Here is a 25258-nt window from a genome sequence, read left to right as displayed (position 1 = left end):
CTTCTCGGTCCTTTCCCAAAGCTGCTCTCAGCCTTCTCTTAAAACGACAACCCCATGTATAAGGAGCGCCTGACTGCCCCGGCCCAGCCCCTGGTGCCCCCTAGCCCTGACAATGCCATCCGAAAACCAAGATATTTTTCTAACTTCTCCCCTAGCCTCCACCCCTCTCTTCTTTCCGGAACAAATGCTTTCCACAGCATTTCTGCATTAAGAGGGAAAAGAAAAAGGAAAGTTTCTTCCCCCTTGATCGCTGATGAAAATCAACTAGCTGGCAGTTATTTACCAAAATTTGATTCAGAAAGTAACCCGCCATGGACTGGGTTTGGATTTTAAGGACAAACCTGAAAGAGCTTCTGAGGCACTGTTTTGAAGTTTTACCAAAAGCGGCCAGGAGGTAAATTTGCTAAGCTGTGGTTATTGGCATTAGGGGTTGCAGAGGCAGGAAATTCCCTGCATAACTAGCCTCTCTTCCCCAAGCCTGCTGGGATCACGGACGTCCAACGCCTCCCTGGCTGTTCCTCCCCATTCCCAGCCCAGCCACCCACTGGCTCCGAGCAGAGCCGACCCGCCATTTACTGTAAGTGACAGCTTCGGAGCATATTTTCACATCCATTCATCAAATCCCTGCAAGGCGAGAATTCAGGGCAAGAGGTGGGATTTAACTTGCAGGGACGCCAATCACTTCCTCCTTTATAAAGTCTCGGCAATGTCTTCGCCTTCTATGGAATCCTAGCCGGAGAACAGCCAAGACGCCCACCCCAGTGAACTTTCCATTCTGAGAAATTCCTTCTGGAATCGCCCAACCACCACCTCCACCTCTCTGACACTCCCACCTTCCCCAACACACACACACACACACACACACACACACACACACACACAGAATATTAGTCAGGGTAGGCCTAACTCCTGTAACAAACATTCCCAACATCCCAGTGGATTAACATACTGCAGGGCTGTGTCACACATTTAATACCCACTGCTCTTCGCAGATATTGCCTTGACTGTAAGTTTTTTTCTAATTAAATGTCTTGCCTTCTAGGTCATAATTATTTTTTTCTTTTTCATTTTTTTTTAATGTTTATTTATTTTGGAGAGGAGAGAGAGAGAGAGAGAGAGAGAGAGAGAGGGCACGGGCGCGCGCACAAGCCGGGGAGGGGCAGAGAGAGAGGGAGACACAGAATCCGAAGCAGGCTCTGGGCTCTGAGCTGTCACCACAGAGCCTGATATGGGGCTTGAACTCACGAACCACGAGATCATGACCTGACCGCAAGTCAGACGTTTAACCGGCTGCGCCACCCAGGCACCCCTAGGTCATAATTCTTTGAGCAAGTGTGACTTATACTTTTTTGTGTAACTGAGACACCCCTCTTTACAGTTTGCAGTGCAAATAGCATGCCTCAACCAACATCCCCTAGTTGGTAGTAACTAGAAATCCAGCTGATATTTTCTAAGGCCCTTGCTCCTTTGCCTTTAAATATCCAAAAATATCCAGGTTCTTATTAGTATGTAGGTAGGGCATTGGAGGACAAAATGCAAAGGAAATGAGAAGTCTTGAGGAGGGATCAAACGGTATTTAGCCCTCACCGGCCGTGCCAACAGCAGTGAGGGGCTGAGGGCTGGAGAGGAGTTTTACTTCCCCGGGGTATGTAGTCACCATAAGCAGAGTGCCTTCTGGAAGCCACAGCAGGGATCCCTCTGGACTGTGCTCAGTCAAGAAAGCTATACCAGGGGGAGGGGAATTGGAGGAAGGCGGTCAAAAGATACAAAATTCCAGTTATCAGATAAGTAAGTCCTAAGGACACGTTGTACAGTGCGGGGACTACAGCTAACACTGCTGAGGACAGCGGTGTCCCGATCAGTCGGTCCTGAGAGTTCTCCTCACGTGGAGAATTTCTTTTCTTTTTATTCTACCTCTACGAGAAGATGGAAGCTAGCCGAAGCTACTGTGGTCATCATTTCCCAACATGTGCAAATCAAACCATCATGCTGTATGCCTTAAATTTTTACAGGGATGTCTGTCAATAATTTCTCAATGAAATCGAAAAAAAAAAAGAAGAAGAAGAAGAAAACCATACTGAAGATCTGAGCCCCTCCCGCAAAGACTCCTTCAGCTGCTTCCTCAGGCGAGGCAACCCCAGGAGCACTGGATTGGATGGGGCCATCGATCCATCTGTCTGTCTACCTATCTGCCTATCTCAGACCCCCTGGTAACTTGCTTTGGGGGATCCTGTTTGGCAGTTGCTTTCGCTAAAGAACAAAAAAAAGTTGGAACCTCTCAGAGGACAGTGCCACCACTGATGTTTTCTCCACAGTGGCTTGCAGGGGTGGACACCTGTTTGTCATATAAAGACAACTGGGTCAATTCTGAGAGGGACTAGTAGCATCACGAATAGAGTTAGGAAGCCTAAGGGATGGATAGGAATGTCTAGAATCTGTTCCAGTGAAATCTGAATGCATGCTATGTCCCTGTTTTACCTCCCTCCCTCACACACACACACACACACACACACACACACATGCTAGAAGCAAAGGGTCTAATTGGCTATTTTTAATCTGAGAAACACAAAGATCTCAGGCTGGACAAGTCAAACAAAAACACAGTCTCTCCACTCTCTGGCCTCCCCAGACACGGTACCTGCACTTACAATGGAGACCACACAGCACGTCGTCTATGCGGAAGCCAGGCGGCTGAACTGATCGCATTTCAGATGCTGTGGTGACATGTAAACCCAGCTTCCGGGGCTTTGCTGCCCAGCCTGAGCCTGATGGCATGTCCACCAGAGGAGAGATCCGGCCCATTTTGTTCAACTGGCCCATCAATTGGTGGGCCTCACCTTTACTCCCCCAAATGACTGCCCGGGCCCGTAGAGCTGCCAACGCCTGGATGTGGAGGCCTTACGTCACCACAGGAGCTGAGTCACCCAAATGTTCCTTTTACTCTGTGTGCAGGGGACCTCTGTGCTGCCGGGGGGTGTCCTGGCCCGGCCTGGCACAAACGTGCACGTACTACTGAGTCATTTGTGTTGGCAACTCTTCAGGGCCGGTGACTTTTCTGCTTTAGAGGCTGGCCCTTCATAATTACAGCTGTGTTTCTGTTGTCACACCAAATTACCTCACTTACAGCCTTAAAATAGAATCCAGCCTAAAGGTGCCGGCTGGCCACGCAGAGAGGGAGGCTTCATAAGACTCAGAACCTGGGTGTTGAGCCAGGGGGCAGGGCTTGAAGCCAGACACAAAAGTCCCAACTCTTAAAACCTAGGTCTCCTCTCTTTTCTCCGCATGATAGAAACGGAGCAGTGCCATAAAACTGTCCGTTCCCAAACTAGAAACGAGAATGATCTTGGAGTTCTGCCTCTGTCCTGCTCCCATTCATTTTACTTACTTACGGGATGGGATCTATTCTCCCGGCCTTCGCATCACTCTCCCCCTTGGCCACTCTGCCGTGTGCCCAGGAGGCTGACACCTACAGACCCCATCGCCCCACTCCCTTGCCCTCTGGCTGTCAGATGGGTTAGACTAATGGAAGCAGGAGAGGGAAATTAGAAAGGGGGAGAGGAGAGAGGTCAAGGCGTGTATTCCCCTGTTCCCTGCTGGACCGTAGTTGGCAGTGGTTGTATTCTTTCACCTGGGCCCCAGCTCTTGGCAGGTGGCCTCTCTGCTAAAGCTCATTTCAAACAGTTTATTTCCTTCCTTTGTCCCCCAGGTGGAGGGAGGGTGTAGGAGAGTCGCGTGGCTGCTGTGACAAAGCGACACATATTGGATGGTTGAAAACAACAGAAGTGTATCGTCTCCCAGTTCTGGAGGCTAGAAAGTCTGACATCAAGGTGTTGGCAAGGCCACGCCCCCCCGAAACACGTAGGGGAGGATCCTTCCTTGCCCCTTCTAGCTCCGGATCATGGCCCACAATCTTGGCATTCCTTGGCTTACAGGTGCATCCCTCCCATTCCGTCTCCATCATCACATGGCCGTCTTCTCCTCATGTATCTCTGTCTGTGTCCCCTCTTCGAAGGATACCAGTCACATGGGATGAGGGTCCACCCAAGCTGACCTTATCTTAACTTGGTTATATCTGCAAAGACTCTATTTCAAAATAAGATCATATTCACAGAAACTGGGGGTTAGGACTTCAAAATATCTTCTTGGGGGACCTATTTCGATCCCGCCCACATAGTAACAGCCTCCACTGTGATGAGTCCCTGGACTGGTCCCTTAACGCTTTCCCTCCTTGTAAAGAGTCTCTACGTTAGATGCTTCAGCTCCTTTTTAAAGAGTGCCACCTGTTTTCTGCCAGGACCTTAACAGAGACCCCTACTGCCCAGCTGCCTTGCTGGCAGGGCCCATACTAAGTGTCAGAAGGTACTGGGGATACAATGGTGAGCAAACATTGGCATAGCCCCTGCCTTCGTAGGGCTTACAATCTACAGTTTAATAGGCTTCATCAAAATCTCACAAAGTAAAGGGGTGCCTGGGTGGTTCAGTCGGTTGAGCGTCTGACTCTTGATTTTGGCTCAGGTCATGGTCTCACAGTTCATGAGTTCGAGCCCTTGAATCAGGCTCTACGTTCTCAGGGCAAAGCCTGCTTTTGATCCTCTGTCTCCCTCTGTCTCTGCCCCTCCCTCGCTCACACTCTCACACTCTCTCTCAAAAATAAATAAAACATTTTCTTTTAATGTCACAAAGTAAATTACAAATGGATTGAGATACAGAGGATAGGTTGACAGCGCTATAAATATGCTCCCTTGGGAAAATCGCTCTAGGCAGGGAGGCCAGGAGGGGCTTCCCAAGGAGAGGGACACCTGAGCCAGAATGCAAAGGATGAATGGAGTCAACCAGATAAAGAGGGGAACTTAAGGTCCCCCTCTTGGTTAAGGGGGGAGACCCCAAAAGAGTTATGCCATGGTGTCCATATTTCCTTCCAATGAGGGATCTATTTTCATTCATATCCCAATCCATCTACAAAGAACCCTTCTCTCTGAGAAAAGTTTACGCTGTCTCCCATCCTTACCACTGCAGACCACAGCAGAGAACCCCCGTATGCAGAGGTTAGTGCTCAGAGAGTGAGAAGCCGTCCCCAAGGCTCACAGGTAAACAGTAGCCGCATGGCACCGAGGGCACAGTAGGGAGCGAGTGCCTAGAAACCAAGCAACGCGGGCCCCGCACACAAACTCCACACCTCCACAATGAAGTCACAACATCCCCGAAACCAGCACCTCCTCCTTCCGTGCCCACAGTCTCAGCTGGGAACACCCCAGAAGTTCTGGTCTGCCCCCTCTCTCCTCTCTCAGCTCTTTGTGAGATCACCGCGTGCCCCTGATTTTACCACTTCCAGCTTGCTCAAGTCATGCACTCCTCACATTCACCACTAGCCCCGGCCCTGCTTCAGGTCCTTATCATGTTTCCCTAGGGCTTCGTATCTGCTCTCTTCTTGACTGGCCTCTACTCTGTCAAATCCACCCTCAGCAGCACAGCCACCATAAAGCTGGCCACCTCACTCCCCCGACGGTGGCCTCGATGACTCCCTATTCCCGATAGCGCACAGTCCGGGAATGGCACAAAAGGCTCTCCTTGACTGGGCCCTGCCTCCCTCCCAGCCTGCCTCCCACTGCCGCCTGGTTCATCCTTGATCTTCCAACAAGGCCACCACTTTTATTTCCACACACACATCAACTTGTCTCTCCCCTCTGTGCCATTTTTTGGGTTATCCCACCCCCGCCACACTGTTCCTTCTTCCACAACCTAATTAAATCCAACTCATCCCTAAAAACTTAATTCCGGTCTCAACTCCTCCAAGAAGCCTTCCCTGATAACTCTCCCCTCTCATTTCCTACCATAGGATCCTCCATCATTAAATCTAACATGGCATGTTCTAAATATCTATGGAGGTGCCAATTTCCCTGATTAGAATACAGATTCTTGATGCTGGGGATGACCCCTCATTCGGTTTGATATGCCCATTGCCTGATCAACCCAAAGAGTTGATGCCCAAAGACTAGATGCATGAATTAGTGAATGACAAACCAATGGGTATTGACTGTCCCGCTCCGGTGCTGAAGCCCTCAAAATGACCAGAAGCTTCCCCCACCTATTACTCTATACGGCAAGGGCCCAGCCCCGCAGTCCCTCTGCTGCATGATGCTTCCAGTGGGTAGAAGCTGTTTCACTGGTGTTTCGTTTTCATCTCAGCCCCTGCTAGGTAGCTTATAAGAGTATTTACCGTTGAAGAGTTGTGTGACCCTAGCTATTTATCCTTTCTAAGCTTCAATTTGCCATACATAAAATGAGCTCTGTTATAGTATCCACCGAACAGACTTGCCATGAAAACTGAATGAAATAGAATCAGGTGTGTGGTCAGAACTCAGTAAATGGTTAGGTATAACTAAGCTGTAAAGCAACCGCTGCTGATCAGAGGTACACGGGTAAGGGCAGCGGGAGTTCAGAGGTGAAAATGGACTCAAAGGCTGTTGCCTTAAGTAGAACATCCTTCCCACCCCCCAAAGTGTTCTTTACACAATCAGTAACTCTGGGAAGCTCCAGTGTTGGGGTTTACTGTGTCATCACAGAAGCCCAGGGTTTGTTGGTCTCAGCCCGTGTGCACAGAATTGCTGCGTAAGAAAAACAAGGAGAGCGTGAAAAAGTCAGTGTATTAGGTCAGGGGTTTCCGAGCCTTCAGTGAAGCTCCTGGAGAACCTAGACATTTGCCTCCTGCTGCCATGTTGTAGTGGTGGGGTCCTCTCTCTTCATCCCTTTGTCCCTCTCCTCTGTGTGCATACTCTCTCTCTCTCTCTCTGAATTAATAAATTAACTAATTAAACAAAAAGAAGCACACTGAATAGCAAAGGAAACCATCCACAAAATGAAAAGGCAACATACAAAATGGGAAGGAATATTTGTAAATCATATACCTGAAAAGGGACTAATATCCAACATATATAAAGAACTCATACAAATTCAGTAGCCAAAAAAAAACAATCCGATTAAAAAACAGATGGAGGAACTGACCATTTGTCCAAAGAAGACATACAAATGACCAACAGGTATGTGAAAGGTGTGCAACATCACTCATCACCAGAGAAATGCAAATCAAAAGCACAATGAGATATCACCTTACACCTGTTAGCTTGGCCATCATCAAAAAGATAAGTGATTACGAATGTTGGTGAAGATGTGGAGGAAAGGGAACACTTGAGCACTGTTGGTGGGAATGCAAAATGGTGCAGCCAATGTGGAAAACAGCATGGGGGGGCCTCAAAAAATTAATAATAGAATTATCATTTGATCCAACCATGTCACCCCCATCCTCACTGCAGCATTATTCACAATAGCCAAGACATGAAATAACCTAGTGTCCACTGACAGATGAATGGATAAAGAAGAGGTGGTGTGTGTGCATACACACACACACACACACACACACACACACACACACACACACACTGGAATATCACTCAGCCATAGGAGAGAAGGAAATCATGCCACTTGCAACAACATGAATGGAACTCCAGGGCATTGTGCTAAGTGAAATAAGCCAGACAGAGAAAGACAAAAACCATATGATCTCACTTCTATGTAAAACCTTAAAAAAAAGAAAAGAAAGAAAAGAAACAGAGAACAGATCGGTGGTTGCCAAAGATAGAAGAAATGTGTGAAGGTGGTCAAAGGTACAAACTTCCAGTTATAAGATAAGTATGTCCTGGGGATGCGATGTATATCATGGACACTAGAACTGATAACACTGTTTTGTACATGTGACAGTTGCTAAGAAAGTAGAACTTCTGGGAGGCAATAACTAAACTTACTGTGGTGATCTGGTGACAGAACCTCTCCTAGCCCTGCTCTGCTCTGTGCAGTAGCCACTGGCCACATGTATTTAAGCATTCCCTTCAAATGTGGCTGTCCTGAGGGCGCCTGGGTGGCTCAGTCGGTTAAGCTTCTAACTTCAGCTCAGGTCATGATCTCGTGGTCTGTGAGTTCAAGCCCCGCATCAGGCTCTGTGCTGACAGCTCAGAGCCTGATGCCTGTTTCAGATTCTGTGTCTCCCTCTCTCTCTGCCCCTCCCCTGCTCATGCTCTCTCTCTGTCCCTCAAAGAGGAATAAACATTAAAAATAAGGAAATAAATTAAAATGTGGCTGTTCTGAACTGAGATGTGCTGTGCGAAATACACGAGAACAGGAAAGATTCTGTTGAGACGTATATTGATTACATGTAGAAATTATATTTTAGATATATTTGGTTAAATAAAATATATCATTATGATTGGTGTAATACTGTTTCTTTTCACTTTTTTTAATGGGGCTACCAGAAATTTTTAAATTACATTTGTGACTCACAGTATATGCCTACAAGACAGGAGAGCAGTGCTGTACAGACCTCAGAGCTCGATGCAAGCATTAAATCAGTCAAGACAAGGAGAGGGCCTAGCACAGCGCCTGAAACAAATTAAGCACCCAATAGCTACTGTCAATATTAGTAAGATCGGTGGGTTTTTTTTTATTTTTTTAATGTTTATTTATTTTTGAGACAGAGAGAGACAGAGCATGAGCAGGGGAGGGGTAGAAAGAAAGGGAGAGACACCGAGAGAGAGAAACACAGAGAGAGAGGGAAACACAGAATCCGAAGCAGGCTCCAGGCTCTGAGCTGTTAGCATAGAGCCTGACGCGGGGCTCAAACTCACAAGTTGTGACATCATGACCTGAGCTGAAGTTGGATGCTGAACTGACTGAGCCACCCAGGCATCCCAGATCAGTGATTTTCAAATTTTATAGTCAAATTTGTTTTTCAAGCAACTTCTTGTAACAGATAAAAGTTCTGATCAAAGCAGAGAGACCTTGAGGTCTCTCCAGGGGCCGTTGTACCCTGGGCACCACCTCTTTAGGTGGGAAACCATGCACATAAGTCATCCTAAAATGTCCTTCAAGCTCCAGCATTACACATCTACCATTTCGGAGAAGGTCAAGAAGGTATGAGACAAAAACCAAGGTGTCCATGGCAGTACTTTAAAAATGATCACAGACCTTAAATGTTCTCACCACGAAAAAGAAATGATAATTACGTGACACGATAGTGGTGGTAGCTAACGCCACAGTGGTGATCTTATTGCAATACAGAAGGGCATCAAATCCAATCGTCACGTTGTACACACCTTAAACCTACACGATGTTATATGTCAGTTAGACCTCAATAAAAATAGTCACCCCCAAAAAGATCATGGAAAAACACTACCATTTTGCTCAGGAGAATCAAAGCGGTTTGGTCCCAGGTCTAGCTAGACATAGCCCAGAAATTGGGGCGTCATGAATGTGACCGGGAGGAGAGGGTCACCTGTGGGTCCCTGGATGGTTACCCGCATGTACAATACCCCCGTGCCACAGCACTGCTCTGCTTCTGCCCCTCACAACCCGCTGACCCTGCCACCTGGGGAAGCCTCTCAGAGCCGGCCCCAGGCACCAATGTGGTGAGGTCCAGCTCAGGGGAAGGGCAGCAAGTGACACTCAGCCCGGACACCACAATGACTCTGCTGTCCTGAAGGCAAGGCTGGGCTGCCAGCCCCAGCGTCTGGTCTGCCAGCCAAGCCTCCTGGCTCTTCCTGCAGTCTACACCCCTGGCTCTGCTCTGTGTGTGTGTGTGTGTGTGTGTTGATGCGGACAGCAGCCAGCTCTCTGCCGGGCTCTCTAACAAGTTCCACGAGTCTGTTTGCTAAAGAAAAATTCCAGTGGGTCCATCCAACACATGGAACTCAAGTACAGAAATTATATTTATCCACCCCACTGCCAAGGAGATCACATGCCCCGTGAGTCACTCCAGATGTGCTCAAAAACAGAGTCTCTCTGTGGAAGCCCGGTCCCCCAATCCCAGAGAGAGTCGAATTAGCAGAGGTCCCAATTCCTGTGTCCCCACCCCCCTAAGAGGCAGTCTCTGCCTCCACCCTTCTGGGGCAGGAAAGGACGCCTTTTGCACTTCTGTAAAGCGAAGGGGGGTAAGAACTCTACCTTCACACTGGGAGGACCAGCACGGGCATACCTGTAGCTCCTGAGGTCCCATTGGGTTCGAGGACAAGTGTCACCTTTTTGGAGCAAAAGATGTGTTGGAACACGCTGCTGCTTCTGCTGTTGTGTTATGATGCTCAGGCGGCGGTGTCCCACAGGTGGAGCAGGGGTAAGTTGCTCTGTATTTATTTGATGCTCATTATTCTTTCTCAAATGCAATTAGAAATCTGGGGGCGGGGGGGGGCAGAGTAAGGCGGTGGAAGGAAATTAGACGCCCGGCACCCACACACACACCCCTCTTTTATCTCGTCTCTGCCAATTACTTTATGCTTCTTGACAAGTCAGAAGGTGCTAGAAGGTGATGGGGGATGGGACGCTGAAACACATCAAAGCCGCTGAGGGATCTGGGTGGAGGTGGAGAATGCAGAAAACAGCCCTTTCTGACACACCAGAGCCAAGTTATCTTTGCTCCGTGGATGTGGGTAGTCTCCCTCCAGCCCCTCTGCCCGCCCACCCCCTGCTGCAGCCAGACAGGGCACGTGAACAGCAGGTACCAGGACGAACACCAGTATCCCGGGGCTCTGGGTGCTGGCTTGCAAAAGGCCTGCCACCTGGGGGACCCGACTAGGGGCCCTGGCCACGGGCTGGCCACAGGGAGGTCTCCACGCGGCTCCTGAGCTAGACTGGGTACATCTTTCCAGCTGGGGAGAGCCGGCCCAGTGGCAGGAGAGCAAGGGTGACCCTTAGCATTCACGTGTGTGCCAGACGGCTACTCCCACTGGCCCCGCAGTCCACCCCGGAGAGGAGGGAACCCGGCAAGGCTTTTCGCTCACAGCTGACTTCCTTCCCCTGGGGACTGCGTGGCACCTCTTCTCTGTGCCCAGGACCGGCTCCGGGTGGCAGATACTGGTCGCCCATCCAGCCAATTACAGTTGATCACTGCTGGGGACCGAGGGAGCAGCAGTGAGGACCACTCCGTGCAGAGCTCAACCCGACGGTCTCCACTGCTTGAAATGGACTGAGGACTCTCTCCCCAAGAGAGCTGGAAAGAGAAGTCAGGCTCATAGGTGTTTCTAGAGATCCAAAATAGAATGAGGACGGGCATGGCAGCGGGGGCACGGCGGGGGTGACGATGAGCCTCCGGGTTCTCAGGGAGAGTGTCGGGAAAGGAGCAGCCAGTGTGGAACAGAGAAGCACAGGGCAAACGGATGTGACACGGGTGGGGAGCAAAGCCACCTCGCTTATCTGAGGTTCTTATTCCCTCATTTTTAAGCTTGAGATCAGGGACTTGCCAGCTCTCTGAGCCGAGCTGTGAAGCGATTGTTGCCCAGAGACGAATAATTCATGTAGCGTTTTCCTTTTATTTTTTTTTTCCGTCTGGTAACATCACCCACACCCACACACACCTCTGCTCATGATACGCACAAATGTTGGAGGCGACACTTAGAAGGAGAGCAAAGAGATCTTGGCATTACATTCGGCCCCTTGCCCCTGCGCGACACTGGGGGCCTTCCTTAACTTGTCCCTTAGAGAAAGATGACAACATCCACCCTCCTAATGCACAGGCTGTTAGAAAGGCAAATGAGATAATCTGACTTGTAACAAGGCTTGGAAACTTCAGAGGCACATCATGAGCTTTCCCCACAAGCAACCCAGAGATTTCAGTTCTGCCTCTAATTGGTCGTGTGACGTCTGGCAAGCTTCTTAACCTCTCCGAGCTTTGGTTCCCTAACAAGTCTCGTATTAACAGTAACAAAATTTATCTTCCCCGCTTCGTGGTGAAGGTCACATTCAAAGTGTAAACAAGACGCTTTGTACGCCATGAAGAACCTTCTAAATGTGAGCTATCACCTCCCACTTAAACCTCTGAAAAAAACTTCATTGAGGAAGTTTGGGGTGCTCAACAGAGGGTTCTGCAGCAGCAGCCTGGGACCAAGTGACTGCCCCGGGCCCTCCCTGGGGAAGGTCTGCCCCCTGCATAATAATAACAAATCCATCTGGAGACGGGAAGTCAGCACTGGTGAAACAGAGGACACGATGAGGCATCCGTGTTAAGCGCTAGATTAGTGGTTCCCGTCAGGGTTCGGAGTCCACAAATGACAGAGTCCTGCAACCATCATCAAAAGTCTTCCACGTAGTTGATTTTTTTTTTCATTTTTAACATTTTTTCCTAATTATAAAAGGAGGACCCAACTGTCCTTTTCTTTTAAAGACGGAATGAGAGTCACGCCCAAGTACACAGCAATTTTTCCAAACGTACTTAACTGTTCCTTTGGCCTTCATCCTTACCCCAACCCCCACCCCCACACCAGCACCCTGGCCTCCACCCTCCCCCACCCTCTGCCCCCAAGCGGAAATGTAGAAATAAACCCAGAAGGAACACACCCTCTGTCCCAAGGCTCTCCCAGCCTCTCCCAACGAGTGCTCTCTAGGATTCCGCCCTGGGAGGCAGCTTTCCGGGCCAGCCAGGCTCTTCCGGCCCCACCAACTTGACCGACCTGATGACTCACCTGTGGTTCGGGAGGCCAGCCTAGAAGCCGGACACGCCTGGCCCAACTCCCTGCACCCCCAGGGCCTGCCAGAGCTCCATTTGGGGGGCTGAGGGGAGCTAACCAGTCTTTAAAAACAAAAAGAGGAAAGTATATATTAGAATGTACACATTAAATATCTGTTTTTATTAAACACACGTAAATTATTCTTCTTAAAGCAGGCTAATAGAGAAGGATGGCCCTTTAGTTACCTGGTGGGATTTATGTCGTCTTTACGTGTCTCTTTTAGCGTGTGTGCTTTCAATCACGAATGTTCCATGAAGGGAAGGGCCGGTGATCAGTGTTCAGTTAAGTCTTGACTGATTGACGGGACTGGGATAACTGAGCGCACCTGCGTGGCCGCAGTAACCGCCCCCCCCCCCCACCGGCAGGTGCTATTCTGACCATCCACGGGTGAGGGAACCAGAGGATGAGGCAGTTGATGAGCCCCAGGTCCCTCCGCCGGAAGGACACAGCTGGATTTTGTTCCCCAGCCCAGGATCAGCATCTATGGCATCAGAGTCTGCCCGGAGCTCCCACGTCCCCTCCAGGCGCTCCTGGCAGCCCTAAGCTCCCCCAAGGGGATGGGGCAGTCTGGCCCTTTCAGAAACACTCCCACAGAGGACCCCAACACGCAGGGCCAAGGTCCTGGCTCCCTCAGCACACCACTGGGTTTCCAAAGGGTTGGCCCGGGAGCAGAAAAGTAAGTGACATCGATAAGATCTCCCAAAAGATCTTTTGTAAATGAGAGTTTTTTTGCCCCTCCACACCCACTATCATTTGCTTTCACGGATTCATTAAAAATGTGGTTGTACTTTGGCTTGATATGGTGTGCAGTTGGAATCCTTCCCAACAAGCTCTCTGCTACAAGTGCTGTGTGGTTATGTGGAAACCGTGGTTGGCCTTAATACCATCCTGTTCTACTGAGCACATTTGGAAGACGGGGAGGAGGGTGGGGTGGGTGGAGATTTTGCCCCAGACCACAAGAAGTCAGAGAGAAGGTCAGGTCACAAAGCAAAGACAGGCTCTTCCATGTAAGGGGACTTCTGTCCCCGGGTCTGGGTGAGAAAGCTTGGACAGCTCAAGATAGGTGGTGGGGGGGGGGGGGGGGGGGTTGGGGGGGGAGGGACAGGTGCCAGCCTTGACTGAGATCCTTCAAAGTAGCTTCTCCCAGGGGTGCCTGGATGGCTCAGTCGGTTAAGTGTCCGGCTCTTGGTTTTGGCTCAGGTCATTATCTCACGGTTCCTGGGTTCCAGCCCAGCATCAGGCTCAGTGCTGACAGTGCAGAGCTTGTCTCTCTCTCCCTCTCTCTCTGCCCCTCCCCCCTCTTGCACGCACACTACCTCCATCTCTCTCTCTCTCCCCCTCAAAAGAAATAAACTTAAAAAAAAAAAAAAAAAAGGAGCTTCTCCCAAGCAGGGATAAGGACTCCTCAGAGATAAAGGGAGGGTGTGATAGAGACAGGAGACCACACCAGCCTTTTGATATTCAGCCGGCACCTGGAAATGCAAATAAGTTCTAGAACCATCCTGTTAGAAAAGAAGGCTTTAGTAAAGCGCTCTGTTTGAAAAGAATGGAGGGACGTGACAAGGGTAGTTCATGTGTTTCTATGGACCATCGGTTCATTCAACAGGTGTGGGCAGGATGCTTCCCACTGGGAACACAGCAGCAAACAAAACAGACATGATCCCATGCTCTCAGGGAGATGACATTCTAGTGAGGGAAACAGACAATAAACACCTATACAAATAAGACATCTGGTTTATTTGAGGACAATAAATTAGGGACGGAGTAGAGAGGATTATATTCTTTTTTTTTTTTTTTCAACGTTTATTTATTTTTGGGACAGAGAGAGACAGAGCATGAACGGGGGAGGGGCAGAGAGAGAGGGAGACACAGAATCGGAAACAGGCTCCAGGCTCTGAGCCATCAGCCCAGAGCCTGACGCGGGGCTCGAACTCACGGACCGCGAGATCGTGACCTGGCTGAAGTCGGACGCTTAACCGACTGCGCCACCCAGGCGCCCCAAGAGGATTATATTCTTAAATAGAGACGTGAGGGAGGGTCTCCCAAAAGAGGTGCCTAAAGGCCTGAAGGAAGCAAGGGCATGAGCCACTCAGTTGCCGGAGAAAGAGTATTTGAGGCAGAGGAAATGGAAGTGCAAAGGCCCCGTGGTAGAAGCAGGTGCGGCATGCTCAAGGAACGGTGAGGCCCACAGCTGGGGTGGCGTGAGCCCAGGGAGAATGACGAGCGAGTTCAGAGAGGTAGGAAGAGGTCAAGTCTTGTAGCACCTGCTCGCCCTCTGGAGATCTTGGGTTTTTACTCTGAGCGAGATTGAAGCCACCGAGGGTTCTGGCCAGAGGAGTGACAGCATCTGACCTACGTTTTCCCTTTAGTGGTTGTATTAAGAATAGAATGACGGGGGGAGCCAAGGATGGAAGCGGAGACACCACTAGGAGAGGTGCTCACGGCCGGAGCCAGGGGTCGAGCAGAGATGTTGCAAGAAGCAGCCAGACTCCGGGTATATTTTGAAGGTAGAGCCCACAAGATTTGCTGATTGGTTGGCTGTAGGATGTGAAATAGAAAAGTCCAGGTGTCTGGCCTGAGCAACTGAGAGAGATGGGGACGACTAGACAAAGAAGGAAGGGTATGGTGGGGGGGAGATGGGTTTGTATGTGTGTGATGTGTGTGCATTTGTGTGTGTGTGTGTGTGTGTGTGTGTGTGTGTGTGTGTGTGTGTGTTGGGGTTGGGCCTGGGTGTGGGGTCAGGAGAGACGAATGGGCAAGGCGATGCCTGCAGGTGGTCGGGGGCATGGATGTCTGGTCTGGAATATGAAGTTGAAAGTCAGCACGGAAGTGAGTGTGGCCGGAAGACAGCAGAGAGCCGAAGACGAGGCCAGGACTCCGCAATGTGAAGAGGTGGGTGAGAACGAAGGGCAGCCAGTGAAGAGGGGTTTCTTTTTCTGAGATAGAAAGAGACCGGTTGTCGTGCTGATGCGAATGATCCAGTAAGGAGGGGAACGTCAATTAACGATGCAGGCGAGAAAAGGTGGAAAGGCTGAAGGCCATCTTCCGTGGAGACTTCCGCACACCCATGTGGAGACGGGAGCATGGACACAACAGCAGAGAAGTCAGAGTGTGCGGACAAGAGACAGGCAACTGGTTTAAGGAAAGGGCGGAAGGTGTGAAACCAAGTGAGAGGAACCGGGAAGTATGGGTAATGGTCGGGCAGCATTTAAAGGCCCAGATGAGGGGGCCCCTGGGTGGCTCCGTCGGTGAAGCGTCCGACTTCAGCTCCGGTCATGATCTCACGGTCCATGGGCTCGAGCCCTGCATCAGGCTCTGAGCTGACAGCTCGGAGCCTGGAGCCTGCTTCGGATCCTGTGTCTCCCTCTCTCTCTGCCCCTCCCCCGCTCACACTCTCCGTCTCAAAACTAAATAAACGTTAAAAAAATTTTTCACATAAAGGCCCATGTGAGGATAACGATCATGAACTCAAAAGGAGACCGTCTAACATGGGTGTGTTTTCCTCTGGCCGCATTTCAGGTGAACAGGTGCAGCAGTTGAATAGGCGAAGAGATGGGGTGTCATTTTGCCAAGTGGTCACAAAGGAACAAAGAGAGAGCAAAGGAGTGGGCGGTCTATGTAAGAGAGCAATCATAGGCCTGTAGTAATTTGACCTTGCGTCTCACATTATTGTAAGTCGGAGATTTTTAAAGATTGTGCGTGACTCATTTCAGAATCTGTTTTATACCAAATGCATTCATCATTAACTACATTATCCTTCCCCGAGCCCAGTCTTTGGGCCGATACACCTACAAAAAAGACAGCACTGTTCTCCCTACTGGCGAGGTTGGGTTTTGGAGCCCGCAAAGCCTGGCTTTCATCTCAGTCCCATGGCAAACAAATTGGGTGGCCCAGGGCAAGTTTCTTAACCTCCCCATTTCTTCATCTATGACATGGCAAGTTAGTGCTTACCTCACAAGGTACGTGTGGAAAGCCCAAAGCACGCCGATGAGCACACAGGGGGCTCGTGCACAGTTAGGATCTGAGCTCCACATTTTAATAACTTTGGTCCGCAGCCCAGATGTGTCCCTCGGCAGAAGACGTGGACAGAACAGGCCCCAACACATGACGCTCAAGTCTCTGGACTCTGTTCCCAGGCTTCTTGGTGCACGGGCATAACCTTTGGCAAGTGAGTCATTTGCTCTGTGCTGGTCTGTCCAATGTATCACAGAGCCTCAATTTCCCCCCGAGGGCTCGTTTGTCCAGGGAGTCAGGGAACTGGGGAGAAGCCCATGGTCTTCCTGCCCTGCGACCAGCCATACAGGAGACCTTTGCGCGAGGAGACGTGGAAGTCTCCGACGTCCCCTGGTGGCGTGGAGTGGTCCTCGCAGGCACATTCGCATCCTGGAAGAGTGGGCTGGGTGTGTCGGGTGGAGAAGAAGAAAACATAGTGGCCCAGTTTTACATCAAGCAAAAGGCACGTAAAGTCAGTGATTTTGACACGCCTGTCCCTGTAGCCTTCCCGCCTGAGGCTCAACATTCAGGTGGTGCCTAGGAGGGAGTGGGACCCTTCTGCCAGTTTCTAGCTTCCCCCGCTGTCCCCTCTTTCAGAGAAGGTGCTGTTGCTCACGGCCATCCAGTGGGGGCACTCTGGTCTCCCTCCCCTCCACCTTGGGAAGACTGTGCTGCCCCAAACCGTTGACTAATCACTCTCCGTGAGGACACAGCCTTACAACGACCCCCATAAATGTAGGGGTGAAGTGGAGGAAGAGAGGAAAAACCCCAGCAAAGCCTGAGGAGTCTCCATGGCGGTTCTGTTTTTGTTGGGATTTTGGTTTTTTTTTTTTAATGTTTATTTATTCTTGAGAGAGAGAGAGAGAGAGAGAGAAGGAGAGCGTGAATGGGGGAGGGGCAGAGTGAGAGAGAGACAGAATCCAAAGTAGGTTCCAGGCTCCGAGCTGTCAGCACAGAGCCCGACGCGGGGTTAGAACTCACGAACCACAAGATAACGCCCTGAGTGGAAGCTGGACGCTTAACTGACAGAGCCACCCAGACGCCCCTTGTTGGGCTTTTTAAAAAAAAAATACGTGGTTTGTTTTTAAAATCATCCCCAAATATACATTGAGGCTTCCCTTAAAGCCCAGTGTTATGCAGACATCAAGGTCAAACAGGGGAAGCAGAAACTTCTTCCCTCCCTCGCTCCCAGGAGCTGGCAACCAGAATGAACACTTTCAGGGTGACGGACGGCAAGATGAAATGTGTAGAAAGGATGCCAAGGGCCTAAGGAGATGAAGAAGGACGGTGGACAGTGGGGTCGCGGGGAAGGGTTTCCTGGGGGAATGAGGCTGTTGGTCTCCCCATGAGGGAGCAAGTCTGGTTCAAAGCCTCACCCATAGACACCTCTGAGAGCAGGTCTGCTCTTGCTTTGGCCATTTTCACTTCCGGCAGAGTCCGGCCTTCACTGTCGGAGACCAGAACATCTGGAGTGACTGCATATTTCACTTTACGCCCAAATGTTTTGACACGGACCAGACATAGCTTATGTCTCACGCGCTGCCTCCAGCATCTCCGTGAAGGCACATTCCTCCTCTCCAGGCCTTGCCTGGCTTACGGGAAGTCAGACCTGGGCAACTGCCGAGCCTCTGAGATGTCTGGCCGGGGGCCGGCCACACTTCCACACCCATGGTGGTAGAAAACACCTGCCCAACATACCGCCAGTGGGAGGAGGACCAGCAGAATGTAGTGGAAGTGCGTAGAACAGGACAGCAAGGAGGGAGGGGGCCATCTTTCAGAATTCCATGTTCCTCCCACACTGTCTGGGGCAATCACCAGTCCCTGGGTCTAGAGGCTGAAGCTATTTCTAACAATCTTCGCTCTTTTAAGAAGACTAAGACTAAGAGCTATTGGAAACAACAGTGTTTTCATTATTAAGCTGAGCTTTGAATCTAGAAGTGTTTTCTTCCCCATTCTTTGAGAGCTCAGGGTCCACTTGGGGCGGTGTGTGAGTCAAAGAAGTGTCGGTATTCACGGGGAGACGACCTCGCTGCGAAGAACTTCCCAGAAGGCAGCCGTCCCAAGTCTGAGACGACAGGACACAGAAAGGACTCCATGCCCAGGACATTTATTTCCTCTCATCCCCTTTACCTGCTGGGGTGTGAATTTGGGGTGGGGTGGGGGACAGTGTGAATTATTTTAAGGGAACAATACTTGTAATTTTACTATGAGAGAGGAATCCCGCTAGGGAGAAGAACGAAAGTAAAGTTGTTCTCAGATCCCGAGAACGGAATTTCATCCACCCCTTCAGGGTAAGACGAAAAGAAGGGCACACAGAAGGAAGAACCCCTGGGCTAACCTGAGAGTGACCATATAGCCTGGGCAGCTCCTTCTACACATCAGGTCAAACAGCCTCTGATTCTCAACCTTGGCTACCATTAGACGCTGCCATTCGAGGCCTAGGAAGCTTTGAAAAAAAATCTTCCTGTCCCCTTTGTACCCTAGTTCAATTGAACCAGGACCCAGGCACCGGTATTTTTTAAAGCCCCTTGGGTGATTCTCCCGTCCAAGTACTAACCAGGCCCGACCCTGCTTAGCTTCCGAGATCAGACGAGATCGGGCGCGTTCAGGGTGGTATGGCCGTAGACCGCCCCCCACCCCCCTTGGGTGATTCTAACGTGCAGTCAAGGTTGCAAACGGGTAGAGCTGGAGATGCCTCACTCTCCTGAGCCCCACCTGAAACAACAGTTAACAGGGACAAAGGCCTTCTCAAGCCCCCAAATCCACGATTCCGTGGGAAGCTGGCACTTCACTGGCAAAGAAAACAAATTTTGCTAAAATGCCGGGCCAGGAAATACTGCTCTGCAACTCCCAGGCTCCTCTCCCCCAAATACTCTGGGGACGCAGAGCTGGCCAGTCAGCCCCTCAAGGCCTCGTTCCATGCAGGGACTTGGTCAGCCAACAGCTGCACCTTGCACACACCCTAGAAGCCTGCCAGGCCCTGCTGGAGGTGCAGAAACACGAAACCGTATGGGTCGTAGCCTGTGAGAAACACGTGGTCGAGATAAGAAATGAGTTACGGAGGAAATGATATCATAGCAATACTACAACCAGCCAGCTTTTTCCAGGAAGTGGGAGATTCCTACCAATGCGCTTTTCAGGAAATGTCCCCTATGTTGAAGATGCTTCATTTTTATCCCTTCCAAAAGAAAGTCTTCTAAAATGCTTACACAGTGCCCTACTTCTTTAGCCACAGTACCCTGGGCGTCCCTGGACCCTTTCTTGATGGCCCCCGGGGCACCGTTATCAAGAAGGAGAGCGGTCACGTATGGTTATGCAATTCGCGCACTGCGCAACTTCAGGGGGCGCCACTTACCCGGACACGGCTTGGATGTTTACAGTTGGTTCCCCAGTTTTCTGGCAGGGCACAAGCCAGTGTCTTGAAGAAGAGGGTCCCTTCTTTTATTTGCAGGCAGCAGGGTTACCAATCATTTCTGCGCAGCGCCCTGGTACAAGGTGGGGCTGTGGGGTGAACGGGACTGTCTGCTCTTACCCAAGACCATCCTGGAGAACTGGGATTCATAACGATTACGCCCATACCCTATCTTAGTCTGTCTTCTTCACCTGCCCTCTGTCAGTTCCTAATTCTGCCACCCCCTCCACCCCTCAGCTCATCCGTCTTCCTCCAGGTACCACCTCCAAATGCAGTATCTCCAAAAACATTGGCAAATCAATGACTGCACGCCACATGCCCCTCTCAGCCCGCCCCCAGGGGAAGCCCTGAGCTTTGCTTCACACACCCCTAGGGCCCAGTGTCAGGGGCTTGTGGCGGCTCTCTGCCTTTCCTTTGCCACCTGTGTCCAGAGTCTTGGCAGCTCGATTTCAGATGGCTGGGGAACAGCCAGAAGTCTGATCCTCTGATTAAAAGGGTTGTCAATAAATATAAACCAGCATTTCGTATTAACAAAGGGAACGGTGTTATTAGAGAACTCATTTGTTAAACTGGGGGCGGGGCGGGGGGCTGCAGGGAGGGCTGTCCGCTCATTTCTGTTCTGTTTTATTTTGCTTTACATAAATTCCCTAAGGTATCCATATCCCTAGACATCTAGTTTTTCATAACTTTCTGGGATGATTCTGATGAGCAGCGGGTCTGAAATCACTGGTCTGAAATAGTAACATGGGACATGCCTGGGAGCCCTCTGGGGCGCACCAGAGTCGTCTGTCCCTTTTTCCTGCTTCACGTCCACCACCACGTGGAGTCAGTCACTTTCAAGACGGGCCGGCCCTCCTCCAGGTCAGCGGGGGTGGGGAGAAGGCCATGTGCACAAGCAGCCTCTCGAACTAACTCCCGTCTCTTGCAGCCATGCTCTTTCCTGCTGCGCATCGGCCAAAGAGATCCTCATCCATGCCCCTGAATCCCGTCCTGCAGACCTCCCTGGAGGAAGTAGAACTGCTCTATGAGGTAGGAGGACAAGAAAGTGGTCAACTCAAGTCACGCAAAAGGCGTCGCACCTTCGCTGTGACTTTTGGCCAAGGGACCTAAGTCCCTGAAAATGAGTGGCCCCTGCTGTCATAGGGCCTGGTCTAGACAAGTTTGTGGATTCATCGAATCCTTCCCATCCCACAGTAAGGTATTCCTCATGTCTCCTCCCTTTCCCACACGCCGTGACAGGGAATGATGGCATTGCAGGGGTTCCGTCCAGGCAAAATTCGAGATTTCCGAGTACCAGCACCCGAGCTGCAGAGGAGAGCCACGTTCCCCAGCAAAGGCTCAGGGGTGCTCAGGCAACGCCACCCCGATTGTCTCAGTAGAGCCGTGTCTCCAGTAACTGCATGCTTCTGACAGTCTGGGGCCACCCCGAAGGCTCTCTTCCTCTGCCTCGCTCACCTTTGCCGCCAATACCCCACTCCTTCTCCAAACCACAGGCAAATCCCCCAAGGCTGCCTGGATCGGCTCAGTGGGGAAATTCCAGGATCACCATCGGCTGTGCGACCTTGCATATGCCCCCATTGCTCTCTGGGGCTGAATCTCAACTGTTAAATGAGGAACCACAATGATCTCCCAAACCCCCCTCCTGCCTTGACATCCTCCCACATCCTCCACGTACCAGAACTTTCGGGTTAAGAAAGAGATGGCCTGCTGCAGCCAAGCAGTTGAGCTGGGGGGAGGAGGGAGAGATTTCAGATCCTGCCACGGGGAACAAACTTGGGCACGTCTGGACCTTGGGAGTCACGTGAACAGATCTGTTCTAGAAAGATAGCAGAGAACAGCATGGAAGATGGATTAGAGCCAGGGGGAGTCAGAGACAAAGAAAAGAGTTAGAACTCTGAGTCCAAGAGGTAGTTACTACGTTCCTCATATGAGCCTGGTCCTGAGCAGGGGTTGCGTGTGGCTTACCCCACCCTACGCTTAAAGAACAGGTGAGAAATGAGAACAAATCCCTGTGTCCCACTTAATTCCTCGTACAATTTTCTGCATCCTTCAGATTCAGCTTCTGATTTTATTTTATTTTATTATTATTTTTTTCAACGTTTATTTATTTTGGGGACAGAGAGAGACAGAGCATGAACGGGGGAGGGGCAGAGAGAGAGGGAGACACAGAATCCGAAACAGGCTCCAGGCTCTGAGCCATCAGCCCAGAGCCCGACGCGGGGCTCGAACTCGCGGACCGCGAGATCGTGACCTGGCTGAAGTCGGACGCTTAACCGACTGCGCCACCCAGGCGCCCCTCAGCTTCTGATTTTAAATTACCCCAAGCCGTCAGCGCATGCTTTAGAAGATCTTCGGTGGGTGGGGGGGGAGAAAGGGAATCGGGGGTTGGTCCAGGGCACTCATAACAGTAAGTCAGTCCCTTAAATAGTGGCATTGTACCAGCCACAGTGTTAGACGTTGTCCGTATTTGCCTTACATTTCTCCCAACCTCCCAGTGAAGTACTGTTACTAACCATTTCACCCAGGAGGAAAATGAGGCTCAGAGAAGTTAAGTACCTCGTCCAGGGTGACACAGCTAGTGGGAAGGTCGGAACTGGAACCCAGGTCTCTTGGATTCCAAAGCTCTTTCCTCGTCTGTCTCCCTCAATGAACACACGTGGTAACGAATACACTGGTGTCCTCAGCGGAGCCTGAATGCTTCATGTCTTTCCACGCCCCGTGTCTCTCTCCAGTTCCTGCTCGCTGAACTTGACATCAGCCCTGACCTGAAGATCTCCATCAAGGACGAGGAGCTCTCCTCGTTGAGGAAAGCCTCTGACTTCCGCACCATCTGCAATGACGTGATCCCCAAGCGCATCCCGGACATCCGCCGGCTGAGCGCCAGCCTCTCCAGCCACCCTGGCATCCTCAAGAAAGAGGACTTTGAAAGGACAGCGCTGACCCTGGCCTACACGGCCTACCGCACCGCCCTGTCCCAAGGGCATCAGAAGGACATCTGGGCCCAATCCCTCCTTAGCCTCTTCCAGGCCCTGAGGCATGACTTGATGCGGTCCTCAGGCCCCAGAGTGTCTCCCTGAGAGCCCGGCCCACGGCCACGGAGCAGGGACCAGCACACGCGGTAATCCAAACACTCTTCATTCTCTACTCCATTTACAGAGCCCTGCAACAAAGCACATGCCACCAACTCAGAGTAGCAGAGATAAAATAAGTAACCCCCTGTCCTCTGCCCCTCGTAGTTCCCTGACAAGCACATCTAATTCGTGTCACAGTGTGACCGGGGCTGCAAGAAAGGGCTAGCGTGGTCATTCAAGATGCCTCCAAAGGCCACCTGATTTGCCTGGTGACGCGCTTCATCACCGAGTGACCGCCATAAACACCCGAGGGCGAAGACAGAGCTAGAGGAGACGGCACAGAGGTTTGGGCATTGCGGGAAGATGGGGGGACAGAGATCAGGGCGTGAGGCCGAATGAACATCATTCCAAAGGTTCCACATAGTTAAGATACTTAAAACGAAAAGCTGGAGCTATAGCAAATAAACACTTTGTTAGCCAAAGATCCACGTGTCAACTTTTCCAAAAGTCACCAAGAAGCATCAGCCAGAAAATCAGTAATGTTATGGCCTCTCTGTCTTGTCTCTTCTTCTCCGAAAGTGGATCTAATACAGAGGAGAAACACGACAGGGGCCCACAGAGAGGCTGCAAACTGTCTGACCTCGTCTTCTGAACAGAGAAAGCACGCTGATGCAGAGAGGATCATCCTAGGAAGAGCTCCAAAACTGAGAGCTCCAAATACAAATGATTTTTTAGACAACAGAACTCACCCTTTCAAATGCCACAACCTTCATTTTAGCAATGCTGACTTGCTGTCTTTGTTAACTGTATGTACGTAACATCTCGAGCTTCTATTTAGGATCTTGGAAATGTTCTGATGAAGGAATTGGATAAAATAACCTCTAAGATTGCTCGACTTCCGAAAGTTCCACGATCACTGAACCAGCCGTGAGATAATCACAGGGAGGCCACCGGGACCTAAGGGGTCTGCTGGACTGTTTGCGCCAAGCCCAGAAGGCCCTGGGGCTTTGCTGATTCTGTAGGGTGTGTGTCCTGCCTTCTGCACTGCGAGGCTGTAAGAGGCCGCTCCTCTTTCTTTCCAACACAACTTGCCCGTTGCAATTTGTTCTATTTTGGCTGCTACCGCCTAAGGGACAAAGCAGGGAGGCTTGTCATAATTCCGTGTTAAATCGGAGCTAGTAGGCGAAGGTCTCTGCTAGAGGGAGGCACTAGGCCCTAATACGGATTCCTCACTGGCTCTCCTGGCTTGACAGCTGGGTTTTGGAGGCTAACGTCGTAAGAGGTCTCATCTTTGAATGAGTGAGATCTTATCCGGCTAAATTTGATTCTGAAATGGGTATTTAACAATTGTCATTGGATGATGGCCTAAAGTTGATCTGGACTTCTTAAAAACTTTGAATAAGTCATTGCTTCGCAGCTGCATGATCCTTTTGGAGAAATAGTAGGATGTAGGACGAAGGTATTCATCATCAGAGAAAAATACAACATGGAAAAATCCTGATGTTCTCGGGCTCCAAAGATTAATGACTGCTGGTTTCTCTGGTCCTCATTCCCTGATTACACCACCCTTTTGCGGCCCTCAAATGCAGTCTCTGATATATGCTTTTGGTTCCATTTTTCCCTTTCTAATATTCCATGTTCTCTTCGACCTGGTTTGTGTCTCTTCTGCTTTATCTTTGGGCCCAATTCTGATTATCTTTGTATCCACTTCTCCCAGTCTCTTTTGGTGCACGTATGCTCACTCTAGCTCTGTCTGCTTGCACTCTGACGCTCACTGTTCTCCAGCCCCCTGTGGGTATCACTGTCTGACCAAAACAAAGGTCAACATACAGGGCCAGGAGTTCCCAAAAGGCCGATTAGCCTCATGGCTGCCTTCGCTGTTTGTACTTTCTCTGGATGTGGGGTAGAGGAGGTTAGCAGAGGGCTCAATCCTTTGACATTGTGCAATACCCTGACATCAGTCTTGCATGCCACCCTGGGCCACCCCGGGCCTCCACCCCCATCAGGATGGATCTGAGGGCCTTTGTTCAGTCACTGGTTAGACAGACCACCCTTGTAGTCCCTCCCTGTCATGTTCTGATATTCGCGGTCACTCCCAGTGGTGGGAGATTCGTGAATGGGAGGATGGTTCCCAGGACCAGGGATAACCTGGAAGTTCATTCACCCTGCAGCAAAAATTAAAGGCACTTTTGTACTCATGAATTGGGGCACATGTTTATGTGGCAATCAAGGACAGAGGG

The 25258-nt window shown here is 50.6% G+C and overlaps 1 protein-coding gene and 1 long non-coding RNA gene across 3 annotated transcripts in view; one reads left to right on the top strand and one right to left on the bottom strand.

The window, feature by feature from the left end:
- The window catches only part of LOC123606924, a 24431-nt gene extending 6997 nt beyond the window's left edge, over nt 1-17434 (bottom strand). Inside the window, exons 1-3 of one of the 2 annotated variants that reach the window (XR_006716572.1) lie at nt 16494-17434; nt 12498-12604; nt 10022-10214 (exon numbers count right to left, since the gene is read on the bottom strand). This is a non-coding gene — a long non-coding RNA (uncharacterized LOC123606924). Of the gene's footprint in view, nt 1-10021; nt 12605-16493 lie in introns of both variants that reach the window. The other variant, XR_006716571.1, reaches the window with a different exon arrangement.
- On the top strand, nt 10051-25258 carry FAM180A (family with sequence similarity 180 member A). The gene is made up of 3 exons (XM_045495781.1): nt 10051-10156; nt 20876-20976; nt 22680-25258. The coding sequence occupies exons 1-3, from the start codon at nt 10081-10083 to the stop codon at nt 23022-23024; spliced, it is 522 nt and encodes a 173-aa protein (XP_045351737.1). The 5' UTR covers nt 10051-10080; the 3' UTR covers nt 23025-25258.

This window comes from Leopardus geoffroyi, chromosome A2 (genome assembly GCF_018350155.1).
Source record: "Leopardus geoffroyi isolate Oge1 chromosome A2, O.geoffroyi_Oge1_pat1.0, whole genome shotgun sequence".
NCBI classification, from domain to species: Eukaryota; Metazoa; Chordata; class Mammalia; order Carnivora; family Felidae; genus Leopardus; species Leopardus geoffroyi.
This window is presented reverse-complemented; position numbering and strand designations above follow the sequence as displayed.

Bases quoted from the DNA above. Each gene is read 5' to 3' on its own strand.
- FAM180A (XM_045495781.1), top strand. From the start codon at position 10,081: ATGTGTTGGAACACGCTGCTGCTTCTGCTGTTGTGTTATGATGCTCAG. The intron at 10,157-20,875 runs GTAAGTTGCTCT...CGTCTCTTGCAG, and splicing joins GTCCCACAGGTGGAGCAGGG to CCATGCTCTTTCCTGCTGCG. The intron at 20,977-22,679 runs GTAGGAGGACAA...GTCTCTCTCCAG, and splicing joins AAGTAGAACTGCTCTATGAG to TTCCTGCTCGCTGAACTTGA.